This window comes from Paramisgurnus dabryanus, chromosome 22, assembly GCF_030506205.2.
Source record: "Paramisgurnus dabryanus chromosome 22, PD_genome_1.1, whole genome shotgun sequence".
In the NCBI taxonomy this organism is placed as follows: Eukaryota; Metazoa; Chordata; class Actinopteri; order Cypriniformes; family Cobitidae; genus Paramisgurnus; species Paramisgurnus dabryanus.
The window spans coordinates 168,634-183,251 of record NC_133358.1 but is presented as its reverse complement, the minus strand read 5'-3'; the positions used below and the strand labels follow the sequence as shown (position 1 = coordinate 183,251).

The following is a 14,618-nucleotide window of genomic DNA, read 5'->3' as shown; positions in this document are numbered from 1 at the left end:
AAATATCTGTGCATATGTGCCATCACGCGCCTTCAGCACCGCCACTGTGCAGCTTATTAATACCAGACAAAGTTGGTATTTCTGTGCAGAAACATTGAAATTTAAACATGGTCCGTGTAACGTAATTTAAATCCTGCGTCTCTGTCTGATTGTTGTTTCCGTTTTCTTGTTCTTGACGTTCGCTGAATTCTGGGTTTATATTTTAAACTGCCTTTTCAGTGACAATGTCAAGACCAAATGCCTGAGTGACAGGGTATTGTGTGTATGTGTGCTTGTGCGTGCGTGCATGCGTGTGTTTCCAAAATATTTTCAAAATTAAGAAAAACTAGACAAAGCTTTGCATTTTTTTCTGTGTAAGTTTATGAACAAAATGATTCTAAAGGGCACCAGGTGAAATCTTGCCTAGGGCAGCAAATTGGCCAGGGCCGGCCCTGAACTCTGCACACTGGTATTTATTTCTATACAGTTATATGGGTTCACATTTTAGTTTTAGGGAAATGACACTTAGAACATGTCCTTAGATAACTCAATGACCTAACCACAAACGCTCTGCAGAAGGGCTAAAAGGATATTTCATAATACTTTTCCAGTCTTGGCATATGCAAGCTAAGACAAATGAAAGTTTATCATTGCCTCATTGATCAAACAAGGATAACAATAAAGAATATACAGGGATATATGAAAATATATCAAATATATAAATGTGGGGTGTGGGGAAACAATATTTAGATTCTAACAACTGGAGACAAAAATACACCTCCTTGGTGTCCCAATAATATTACACGACGGCCTTATACACGTTTAGGCTTAACTTCATTTTTATTTCTGAGCTCAGTCCTCATGTGCATCAAACAGTCAAAAACTCCTTATTGCCTGTCTCTGAAGCACACTACCGGGTTGAACTATATTAAAGTTTGAATAGCAAAGGTTACTGCCACTTCAAGGACAACCACATCAATGCAAAAGGATACTTACAGTGTTCTGTTGTGATTCACTTTGTTGTGTACGTGATTGAAGTATTGTCGGATTGGCCGTATCCTTTATGCGAAATCCTGTGTCGGAATAGTCATCCGGTATGAAATGATCGGAGCAAACACGCCACTTCTTCAAAATCCGCCACGGTGTCGTTGTATCCATGTTTAAAGCAGATAAATAAGCTTTTCGCCGATTGGGGGAAGTTGGAATTCTATGAAACATAACGACTCTATATACATTTGGCTTATTATCACAACCCTTTACGATGCACGTAAAAACCATGATTGTTCACAAACTATCTTCCTATAATCTGATACTTCTTCAACTCTCCTCAAACTAATACTACTACTGGTGCAGGCGTGCAGGGAGAGGGGGAGCGGATTCATCTTCTGCTGTGCTGGATGGCAAATTATAGAAGGGTAATAAGGGGAGCAGATGTTTCAGGTGTGACTTAACTTACTCCGCCGGTTCAAAATACTCCGACAGTGCTATTACGCCATACAATATAGTTACCCGTTTAAATCTGCTTAGAAAAGCGCTACGTTTTATTTCGTGCCACCAAACTTCCTCGTATAACTACTCGTCTTAAATAGGAAAAACGTTGATGTGTTTGGTCACTTCTAACTTTATCTCTTTTTGGTACCATTGAATGAATGGGGCTAAGCTGAATGCTAACAGAGTGTCGTCACGCGCCACCGCGATGACGTGCACGCACTAAGATGATAGAGGTATGTATCGACTCTTCTTAGTTAAGGTAATAACATATTTTAATATTGAAAATGAGTAGACTATTCCTTTAAAAACGAAAACTAAACTGACCTGACAAAATAAACTAATACCAACAAACAGAGTAAGTAGAAAAAAACGAAACTAAACAATAATTTGAATAAAAACTAAATCAAATATCAAAAACTATAATAAACCTGGTCTACACCACAAAAGCGATCTGGTCGAATGTGTTTTCGAATACCTCTGAATGTGGTCGAAAGTGGACAAGCTAAAATGTTTCACACCCCATTTACACCTGTCTTTAGCGTTGTCCACTTGTGATCTGAACAAACCATCTTAAAGGGACCATTTAACATGTCCGCCCAAAAAAAAATCAATTCATACTCCACACTCCAAACAGACGGGGGCAGTATACCTCCAGAAAAGTGAGTTGGTCTATTTTAATTTAGCAGCTGCAAATTTAGCAGCATATATCAAGGTTGATTTACATTAGCAACTAAGTTATCATTAGTCACAAAAAAAAACATTCGGTGTCATAAAAATTGCAATGTTTTCCGCTACGTTTCGTGCGTCCATTTGGTGTTCATTATAATCGAAGACATTTCAAGCTTCTTAGCTAATGTTACATTTTAGCATCAGCTTGGTAGATAACGGAATCTTGGTGATCGGATCCGTGGGTAGAGCTAACTATTAAACGCTAACAGCTAAGGATGCGCAATAATTTGCATGTGATAGTCATTACGCTTCTCGTCAGTGAAGCCGGTTTCTTGATTAAAAGTGAATCGCCATCAGCTGCTTTCAGATGGAGCCACATTTACTGCACAAAGCCGTAGTTCATGTACAAGCTGAGCATAGGTTATCGCAATGCCTAATATAAGTGAACTTCTAGCGAAATACTAACAGCATCTTACTTACCAATCGAAATGTTGTCATTTCGAAGTCGAACCTCATTTCTTTCATGTCCATTAGTTGTCTCCAGCGATGAAAAGCAGTGCCAGTATTTACTCTGGTTCGGTTACTTTATTTATCATATTTTATTTGTGATTCCAAGCGCGTTGTTCCCTGCAGCAAATGTTTGTGGTAGTGGTAAATGTCTCTTGCTTTAGCCATTCTTCCGCTCTCTTCCCTGAACTGAAATACGTCCGAAACCCCTATTGCAAGGCAGGAAGGCATCAAGGCATGTCCGAATCCATGGCTGTCCGAATTGCATTTCTCTGAGCTGCTTTCATGAATCTTAAGCCAACAAGTCGGCTGCCTTAGTTTTCGGACGCAGCGGTAGTAGTAGAGGGCTGTACTCCCACACATGCGACTTATTTGTGTATTGCAGTTTGGCTGGCGGTTATGTGCGTGATCCGCATACCGCCTCCCATGGTCGAAACTGGTATTACAACACCAGTCGGGCTGTAGCTAGTAATTTAGCATGCTAATTCAGATTGATATTTCTGCAGCACTATACCTTGTCATTTTTTTTAATGACACCTTTGCCCTTATTTCTTCTCATTCTTTTGATGCGTGTAGCTAATTTTTTTAAATCTTTTACCTCAATTATTACAAATGGCACCTTTAATACCAGATGTAAACAGGCTCATAGGAATGAAAAGAAGGTAAAGGATTTTGTGGCATTCCTGTTGATTATTTATTTATTTTGCTGATGGTTGGTTGTCATGTATTTTAAAACAAGATAAAGTCTGAATGCATGAAATACTGTTTACCCCCCCCCCCCCATCTATAAAATAAATCTGTAATGCATTTTGTATGATGTGCTGTATGTAAAATCAACTTGATCTATTTAAAAGTGTTCTAAAACAACTTCTCACTTTGGCTTGTCCCACAGTGCTCTCAACAATAATTCTAGCCATGCAAAAACCCAAGATGTTATGTAAGAAGAAACTAGCTATGGAAGAGCTGGAGACAGAAGAGTTCTCAGACAAAGTTATGGGTTTTGCCCTCCCTGAGACAGTGTCCTGCCAAAATGTTTCCTTGAGGCCACATCCACGGCAGCGAGAGCACAGACTCTGCAGGAAGGATGTCGCCGCCAGCATCCGTATGTCTCTGTGTCACTCCCGTCTTATTGGACCAGAGGATGATGTCTTCCAACAGTTTATGTTTGACCGGCTGGCTGAGGCAGATGAAGATTCATATGCACCAACCTTTGACTCTCTCCACACCTATGCTTTTGAGGGGACAGGGTCTGTAACAGGTTCACTGAGTTCATTGGAGTTTGACACTTGCGTGAGTCCAGTTCATTTCCTGCGGTTGTCGCCCTGGCAGGGAGAAGCAGAAGACGAGACCTTGTTCTGACCCGAGGAGAAATATCTGAAAATAGTTAATAGAAATATTCTTACCATGATTTATATCTTTTGAATAATTAAACTTAAACAATAATATGAATAATTTAAATTATTCATCCTGCTCAAGCCGCGCTGGCAAAGTTGATCGATCAGCTTGGTCATCTGCATTTTCTTGATCAAATTCAGCTTGTATTGATAAGGTAGTAAAGCCGATATTAAAGGGGCGGTGAATATGTCGATTTTATTGTTTTATACTGTTGTCTGAGGTCTACTTATGATGTTCGCATGGTTTTTACATTCAAAGACATCAAAAACAATAAGTAATAGGCTATTTTGTAACATGGATTGGTGGCTCTCTGGAGAAAAGCTGCGTTTTAAGGGACGGGCCGCATTGAAGACCTGGACGTAAACACCCACTGCCATGATTGGACGGCTTCATTCCCCGTCATTACATGTGGTGAAATGTTATAAAAACATTAATGTGTGAAAATAGCAGCCGAACACATATATGTTTGAGCCACAAAAGATTCTGGGTGCTAAAGATGATACACATAAATGACAATACGTATAGTAAAGTAGAAGCAAAACTTAAAACTCGACGTGACTAAAGTACCGTAAACAACACAGTAAGCGCTAGGGGTGGCACGGTTCATGAAAAAAATCCGAACCGTTCGGTTCGCTTTTCTCGGTTCGGAGCGCGTGTGCGTCGCACGGTTCAACGGTTCATGGCATGCGCAATGTAACCTCATGCCCTGTATGTGACCTCAGATAGCGTGTTTCCCTTTCGCGCGAAAGAAGAGGTGACTGGTTTGGAGTATAAGTACTGCAGGTTATGTTACGTGTAGAAATGGCAAGTGGTAGAGAAAAGGAAGTCTGCCCGGAGTTGGAGGATGCGCCAGCGTCGTATGATGACAGCGGAAATAAAACAATAGATAGAACTGCAGTCTATGGGTTGAATGTGTTCGAACAGCCACAGGAGACTGCCTTCTCTCCGACCATTTATTTAATCTGAGGTACACTGTTTCACGTCTTTTCTGCGAACAGCGCTATATTTAGCCTTTCATTGATAAAACGAAAGCGGCTGATTTCCGCGTAGTTTCATTTTGCTAGCGTGTGAAAGTTGCACGATCTTATTTCATAAATTGCCCCTCAAAGTAATCAGGACAGAAGTAGTCAAAAGTGGACAAAAGAGACGGATTTAAATATTACAGGTGTAAACGTTATGTTTCTCTCTCGTCCACATATACTCTCTGCAGTATTTAAGCAGCCTCTCAATGATAAATCTTAGAGCTACACTGAAGTTGGCATTTTGATAAATGCAAGTTATCTTTGTGTGCTAAAAAAGCACATAAGTTCATGTAGATGGCAATACACATTCTCTTTTTTGCCAAATAAATAAAAAGCATGTTGAAATCGTCTGTCTTCCCTCTTGCTGTATCAAAATCTCACCTGGCTTTCCTCAGGGATGGTCCCAATAATGTGCTTAAAGTCAAATTCAGTTTGTGCATGATTATATGATATAACTTTTTTAATGATGTATCCTAAATTATGGATAATTATTACATTAATAAGATAATACATTTCTGGAGTGTTAAAAATGTAAAGAAAAAAAATAACAACAAGAACCGTACTGAACCGAGAACCGTGACCATAAAACTGTGATACGAACCGAACCGAGGGTTTTGTGAACCGTGCCACCCCTAGTAAGCATGCATCAGATTACAAACTGCGGCTGATAAGCTCTTATCAATAACTTTGTTTATTTTTATTGTGCTTGTGAGGTTGCTCTTAGATACACGTAACGTTACATACCACAGTTATATGATAAAAAAGCTTTGTTGAGTGTTTGACCGTTCAAATGTAACTTGCCTAAATTACCGTATACAACACAGTAAGCGGGCATCATAATCTAAATTGCGACTGATAAGTCCTTGCATATTTCTACTGTTAAATTACAATCATATTGTTAAGTGTTGCACCTTTATAAATCGTTTAATGTTTTTAGTAAATTAAAACAGTCAAACATACGTGTTTAGACACGGATGTTACAACAGGACATATCAAGCGATCTCTTCTAACAAAGCAATAGTGAAACGCAGTAACTTAAATAAAGTAAAATGTCTTACTTGCTGTGTCATTTCCGTCAGATCCAATATTAGTGGTGCTTTTAATCACAGTCTCTCTGCAAATCCAGCATCGACTTGCTTCTTTACAAGTGAATCCGCACAGTACACAAGGTAATCAAACACTCCCCACGCGAGCTGGAACTTTTCAAAAACAAACTTTATCCACGCATTACTAATGTTATTTTCCAAGCCTCCGAATTAAAGTATTCAGCTTCTGTGTTGTTCCCACGCGGTTCCTCCACAACCCAAGACTTCGTTACCATGGTTACCAGATCACCGCGTCAAAATAAAAGTCTATCAGAAAAAATGTATTTAAAAGTCATTTTGGTTACATTTGGCAATCTTTAAAGACATGTTTACTGATTGAGACACACGTGTGTCACGCGAAGCTGTGGGCGGGGCTACAAAAGTGGTTGTTGTATTTGGCTATGGGGAGGTGCTTCAATTCTACTTTGACGTCATAGTTCTCCGAATTCCACACTTGGTTGTAAAACTGGCTTGGTGCCAAAAACTGTTATATTTCAGTAGCACGGACGTTTTCAGTTCTGAAACTTGAAGGATGTTCATTTAACTATGATGACCTCTTATATAACAAAGTATCAAGTTAAAATTGAGTATTTGATTCACCGCTCCTTTAACTCCTGTCAGTATTGCATTGGGAGCTAATTTTCCAAAACTTGATACGGAACGTCACATTTCCTGTTGACATCAGAGGTATTCAGTTCAATCACAACATACTGGTTAGCTGGCCAATCAGAGGCACGGTGCTTTTCAGACCAATGAGCTTTGTACAAAATCAGCTTGTTTCAAGGAGGCAGGGCATAGAGCAGCAACAGAATTGTACGGTATGTGGAAAATGAGTTTTTTGAATCATAAACTATGCAAACTCATTGTATTACACCAAATACATACAATAATGTTGTTTTAACATAATAATGTTGCTCTTTAAAAAAAACCCGCTGACGGGGAAACAGTTAATCACTTTTTAACTTTGTAAGGTCACTTTTTACTTTGTACAAACATTTGTCTAATACGTTTAAATGGCAATAATTTAAAACATCTAATCAGTTCTTAAAAGAAACGTAATTTCCCTTAAAGCAGGAATTTTATCAGGGCAGGAAGGAGGCAGGACAAAGACAGATGCGTAAATGCCAAGGGGCTTTTTATTTACAATAGTGAAGCGCAAGTAGGGCAGTTAGAGGCTGTGAGTTAGAGGGCATGATACAAAACACATTTTATTGTAAAGTATTGCCAACTATTGTATAGAAGTTTGGGGAAAACACTTCAGTCAAAAGTACACAGGCAGTGATTCAAGACAAAGCTGAAATAAAATTATATAGCTATAGCCAGGCCGGGATTAACACAATGTAGTGCCCTAGGGTGACTACATTTGAAGTGCCCCCACCACCATATTCAAAAGGTATAGTCATTGCAGGGCTCCAGACTAACTTTTTTTCTGTGAACCAAAGAATCATTCAACCCTCCTTGACTAATTCTAGCCATAAGAGACCCCGAAGACTACTTTCACAATAAAAGGTACCCAACAAAATATCAGCAAAATATAGATGTCTTTTAAATTAGCCATAAAGATTCCCTATACTGATCTTAGGTCAGCAGCTAAAGTTATGGTAGTATACAATCACAGGTTGTAATTGTTTTGTTGCAGGTAACATGCATGATTTTAATAAACTGTATATTCAAAAAGTTATATCCCATGTTATTCAGTTAACATATTGTAATAAATGAGTGTCATGGCTATATAAGCTTGTATCTTTTACACATTTCTTGTCTTTTATCCGGTTTTCTTGGCCAGGGCACCTGATGTCTATGAGCTTTATTCGCATCTATAATGTTTTAGGTATTATTTAGGTTCTCCCGCTCTCTTTATCTCTATGGTATCTAATGTCTCTGCGCCTTCTTGCGATTCTGAGTTGAATGTGTTAAGATGTATTTGAGTTCATGTGGGGCTGTGTAGACCCATTGCTAGATTAACTGAGCACATGATAAAACAATTACCGCATCGGGCAAGTGAGGGGTAAAACCTCAGTTAAACATTTCGTTCATGTTTTCGACTAAGGGTGCCCAGTGCCATTCCCCCAAAATGCCGCCCTTGGCATCTACTCCTCTAATAAATAACATGAAATAAAAACAAGAAGAAATTCCAAATTTGCAGGTAGCACTGTTAAAAAACCTGTTCTCAGTATGTAGCCCTTGCAAGCAATTATCCCCCTTTGGGCACCATGTGGGACCACTGTGGGCAAAATCATTGAGCATGCTACTGGCGTGAAATGTAGGGCACATGTGCGCCCCACACTATGGCGCCTCAGTTGGACACCCCAAAGTGTGCTGCTCTCTGTCACTGCAGATGTGGTGTCCTGGTTGCTTTTATGTCACAGTATCTAAGTGAGAACGTAAATAACAATAAAAACATTCAAATTTTTTTACGAAAAGTCAATCATAATCAATCCAAGTAGGTAACCAATTGTAAGAGGGTTTTTTTTCATTTTAAATTTGTTATTAAGCCCCAATTATTAAAATACTTTAAGCAGAAAGAAACTAGATAACAATGGTGTAATGTTTTTAAGTAAATGTTTACTTGTAAATGTATACAAATGGACTTTGGGATAGTGTTTGTGTGTTTCTTAACACATAGTAGTATTGCATAATAGTTTTATTGCTTTAAAAAGCACCTATTACATTGCTTAAACCAATGTTTTTTTGTATATTTGGTGTAATACAACATGTTTGCGAATACTTCTGAAATCGGTTTAGTGAGTAGTAAACTCTTTAAATAAGATAACTTCAATTAAATATGAAGACTACCTACTGGCTGTGAGTCAGAAGCTGGTGGGATTATGATAATGACCATTTTCTCTACAGTCTACAGTCTGTGTGTTTGTTGTAGTCCAAGAAAAGAACTAAACATTGAAGATGATAACTTACACACCAAGTGTAAAAAAAAGATAAAAATCCAAAATTACCTAAAAAATTACCACATGCATAGAGATGTAGTCTTTAAAAAAGCGTGTTTTCTCCCGCAGCATTTGGCAATTTATCTCGCAGAATTCTGCATGTGCTTTCAGGGGGATTACTTACAAATTCCCTCAATGTGTTTCGCTTTACAGAACATCCACCAGGTGGCGCATAAAAAACAACACACCAAAAGCCTTACAAGATTTCTCTTAAAACACTCAAAAGTTTTTTTAAATTGTATAATATGTTTATAGATTATTAATTTACACTAGATTTTTTTTTTACTTCAAATTACGTCATGATTATAAGAAAACATCCACAATAAAATATTAATTATAAATAGTAGTAGACACAAATATATACAGTACTGTATAATACAGACATTTGAAAATCTTTGTAAATCCAAAAAGTTCATCAAAGTTGTCTCAAGAAAAGAAGGGGTATTGGACAACGTTTAATTTTTTTATATGCTTTGTTATTGCTGTGGTTTCCAGGAGATGAGTGCATGCCGACTATTTAACATTGCTTTTATTAAAACAGCAAAGTGACGTTCTTGTTAGCGCATAACTTTTTTGTACACCTATTAAGATGATTGTGCGTGCAATGCTTAGTGCGAGTATTTAGTATGAGCATAATACAAGTGACTCTGCCTGTAAAAACCCAGCAGTATTTTTTTATTTTATACACATCATCCCAACATAATGAAAGGCTTAAATAATGTGACTTACCCGGATTCTTAATTTGTTGTGTGATTGTTCTTGTGCAGATATTTCTTGTGAGGTAATGTTGCAGCACAATACGTTGCATATTTTGGGCGCATCTGATTGCCATTACATTTTTAATAAATATTTTAATTGAACTGTCTTAATGCATTTACTCTCTGGGGTCCAACCATTTTGGGACACTGGCAGAGATTTTGACATGCTCTTAAATTTGGTCTTTTTTCAATTGCTTTCAACATAAACATGGCTAATAGCACTATAAACACTATATTCAGCACAAACTGTGCTAAAATAATATAACATGTGTGTAATATAACATGTGTATTGATTTGAACTTTTGTAAGACACTTTTTCTTGCTTAAAGACAATATGCAAGGGAGGGTCAATGGTCATGAATATTGATATGATTTACACCTTGAGATAAAGACCCAACCCCCTAATGCCTCAATGAGTTCTGCTAGAATTAATTTGAGGAGACTTAGAGAATAAAATCTAAATAATAAGAATCACAGGTAAATATTGTAGACATACATTTTAGCAGACAACTTTGTGTCAGTTTGGAAAACAGTTCCTGAAGATACAAGGAACATCACATGCATAGCATTCCCAACGTCTTTAAACAATGTTAAGAAACTGATACTTAGAGTGATGCACAACAGAGGTTTGCTATGAAATGTTACATAAACTTCATATGTGGCTCATGTTACCAAATAACTTCAAGTCCAAAAAGTTTGAATATGTCTTTCAACTTCATGGTTTTGTACTGATGAGAGTGATGCAGACTTGTAAGAGAGTTATGAACAGCTGTTAGCATTGTCCACAGAAATATCACATAAGCTTACATACATAACTGATGGGTAAATATCAATAAAAGCACTACATTCAGATAAACTATCATGTACATAAACTAAATTCAGAACATCTCAGATGAACATATGCAGTGATTAGTTTTATAAAAAGCTGTTGTCAGATAACTGTTTTCAGATGCCCATCGACTGATTGTTTATAGCTTCTGTTTTAACAATGTTTTAATGCATGTGTTTCTGTAAGCATGTATAACCTATTTAAAAACACGTTGTTTTCAAGTTTTTGGACCCCAGAGTGTTATGCATAAAGGTTTTTCCATGTTAGTTTCAAAATGTCCGGGGTTGGCTTAAGGTCTTGCCAACAGTTTGTAAATCTTTTAAATATTCATATTTACAAAATCCATATAAAGGGTGACTTCTAAAATCAAATAAAAATTACCAGAAAAGAATTATCTGACTGACAGTTGATATATGTTGTTTAAAAATTAATTACATCATTATGGGAAAGAAAGTGGTATTAAATATTTGGTTAAACATAATACAATTATTTTAATTAAGCATTTTGTTCAGTTTTGCTTTTACAAAATGTTCCATGTTTTTTATATAATTAATTTAACTTGAGATGTGCATTATATCGCCTTTTGATAATTATTTGTGTTTTGACACAGTTTCATTGTTTGTTCATAATAATTTGATTCATAATTATGTAATTTTTCTAAAAGTAGCAATATTTTAAAGAGATAAAAAGACGTTACATTATATGGCCAAATCAATTAATCTATTGCAGAAATACAAGACACAAAAGGCGCCTTTCCATTGCATAGTACCCCACGGTTTAGTTTAGTTTGGGTCAGCTCACCTCACTTTGGCGTAGTTAGCTTTTCCATCGAGTTTGGTATCACTTCGGAGTGGGAGGGATTATAGGCGTGTCCTTATATTTGCGCTGCATACTGCTGTGACATCATACAAGTGAGAGGGTCCTTGTACATTCCCATTCATTTATTTACTTTACTTTACTTTATACTTTATTGTCCCCAATGGGGAAATTTATTTATCAGTGGGGTACTATGCAATGGAAAAGCGCCAAAAGTGCATGAGAAAATTAGAAGTATGCAAAAGAGCACAATTTAGATATTGTTAACTGTAATTGAAGCAGGTTTTATACTGTAACACCCGCCATTCATTCATCCAACACCCAGAGGGTGCCATTGCCCGAATATTGACTGAGCTCTTACTCTCTCCATACTTCCGGTGTTTCACTGTCTTAAGCCCCCGTTTGAGACTAAGATGGCGTGAATTATTGCCAGCTCACCAGTGTCTCTACCTAGCATTTTTCTCATTGTTTGCTACGTGTATTATTACTGCCTGTTTTTGACCTTGTTCTCTTGGATTGTGTTTTGGACTTGTTTGCTTTATGGATTGCCTGTTTGTTATCGAACCACTGCCTGCCTTATCGACCACGATTCACTGCCTCACCCTTTGTTTATACTGTGTTTGTTTCAATAAACCTCTGCATATGGATTCTACTGCTCCTCCAAGTCGTTCTACGTTACAGAATACTTCGCCTGACCAGAATCCAGCGGAGATATCACAACTACAGGGCGTGTTCGCTTACCAGAATGAGATGATTGCCGATTTTCAAACTCAGCTCTTGTCACTACGGGCCGCGAACGACCATCTCACGCGGTACATCCAATCTCTACCCACCAATCGACCTGAGGCGGTAAGATTATCGTTACCGGATAAGTTTGATGAAAAAGCAGAGACATGCAAAGGGTTCATACGACAGTGCACGTTATATTTTGATAACTAACCAGAGGCCTTTGAACGTGATAATAATAAAGTGTTCTTTCATTTTTCAATTCAATTCAATTTTATTTATATAGCGCTTTTCACAATTGGTGATTGTTTCAAAGCAGCTTTACATTATTAGAAGCAGTGGAAAGCACAGAAAAACGACAGATAGCACAACATAATACACGATAGCACAAGCAGCTAAATTTGCTGCGGCTATGAATCAACATTATAAGCGTGCGTATTGCTAATGTAACGTAAAGAAGAGGGTGCTAAGTTAAGCCCAAGAAGGCTGCCTCCCCGAGTTGAAAAACCCCCTAGGAGAAAAAAACCCCAGGCTTAGCCGGGGAAGTAAAAAAAGTCCTAGGAGGGAAAAACCCTTGGGAGATATATTTATATATACATTGAACGATTAAGGAGATTAGGCGGAGGTTAAGCGGGTTCTGCCGGTGGTCATTGGTCAGGCATCAGCTGGGCATCACGTTGAAGGTCAGCCGGTGGATCAGAGGTGTGCCGACTTTCACATTTACCGGAACTGGGTCTGTTTGTCTCATTGTCCTCGGGGTCGAGGACGAGACATGAAGAAAGAAAAACAAAACCCTATTAGCGTTGGGGCCATTCATATGTATACACACGTACATATACACAAACACACATATATATATATATATATATATATATATATATATACACACATACACACACATGTACATATAGGTATTGAAGATACAACGTCAGCCCAGTGACAGACTCTGCACAGTTTGGTTTAGGGAGAACGAGAAAAAGGCACGGGACGGCGAATGTTTTTGGAGATGGATGCAGTGACACCCTTTTAAGGACTGAAGTCCCGCCCCCGACAAGTGGGCTTAACACCACAAATCTATACCGAGAAATAATATTTCTCATAATAATGAGAAACTAAGTCATCGACTTAGTATCTTAAAATAATGAGAAACTAAGTCATTATTTCGACTTAGTATCTCATAATAATGAGAAACTTTCTTATAATAATGACTTAGTTTCTCATTATTATGAGATACTAAGTCTTTATTTAGACTTACTATCTCATAATAATGACTTAGTAACTCATAATAATGAGAAACTAAGTCATTATTTCAACTTAGTATCTCATAATAATGAGAAACTAAGGGGCTAACTAATCGTGAAATACTCACTCTTCTGGAGAAGATACATAATGTTAAAATTAGCAATCGAACCCTTAAGCGACTTTTAAGCAAACACCAGCTTTGGAGGAGGAAGAACAAGACTGATGAAGCTGATGTGGCAACTTTTATTCAAGAACAGTTACAGACATCAGGACAGTCACACGGCTACAGGTGGATGCATCAAAAATGTTGTCTTGGCATTATCACCGACAGAGAGACTGTGCGAGTTATTTTACGGTTACTAGATGGTGAAGGTGTTGATCTTAAGTCTAGAAATGGACTTCGCCGGCGAGTGTATTTCAGCCGTGGACCCAACTACGTATGGCATATTGATGGATACGACAAGTTAAAACCATACGGGATTGGTATAAGTGGGTGCATAGACGGATTCTCAAGAAAAATTATCTGGCTTGAATTTTATAGAACAAACAACGATCCACGTGTTATTGCTGGGTACTTTATGAAGGCTGTAACAGAGGTAGAGGGTTGTCCTGAAAGGGTAAGGCTAGATCATGGAACTGAAAACGTCTATGTAGCAGATATGCAGAAATTTCTGCAAAATTCAGACTCATCGTGTGTCAGTTTTGGGCCAAGTACTGGAAATCAACGAACTGAGCGATGGTGGCTTACGCTTAGGAGTCAGTGCATCCAATTTTGGATGAACCTTTTTGACAATCTCAAAGAAGACGGACATTATGCTGATACTTTTCTGGACAAAGGTTTGATTCAGTTTTGTTTCAAAGCATAGTTCAGGTAAGTGCACCCCTCAAGAGTGCAAAGGATCATTTAATGGGTCTGTAAATAATCCTAAATAATACATTTTCATTAAAAAAATTATATACATATTACAAGTTGTAGGATAATGCTAGCGGACACTGCATATTAAAGAAGGATAAATCATTAAAGAGCCATAATTTTTTGACAAAAAATTAAACCAGATAATGTTACATCAGTGTTTCTCAAACTTTTTCAGCCCAAGGACCACTTTATCTTCCATTTTTTTTCTGAGGACCACCTAACAGAATCCCACTCTAAC

At 37.7% G+C, this 14,618-nt stretch overlaps 1 protein-coding gene across 1 annotated transcript in view; it reads left to right on the top strand.

Moving 5' to 3' along the window:
- Nucleotides 1-11,030, top strand: part of cdh19 (cadherin 19, type 2) — a 377,589-nt gene extending 366,559 nt beyond the window's left edge. The window contains exon 12 of the mRNA XM_065287947.2: nucleotides 3,539-11,030. Coding sequence (XP_065144019.1) covers nucleotides 3,539-4,005 — 467 coding nt within the window. The 3' untranslated portion in view covers nucleotides 4,006-11,030. The remainder of the gene's footprint in view (nucleotides 1-3,538) is intronic.
- The last annotated feature ends 3,588 nt before the right edge of the window (nucleotides 11,031-14,618 follow it).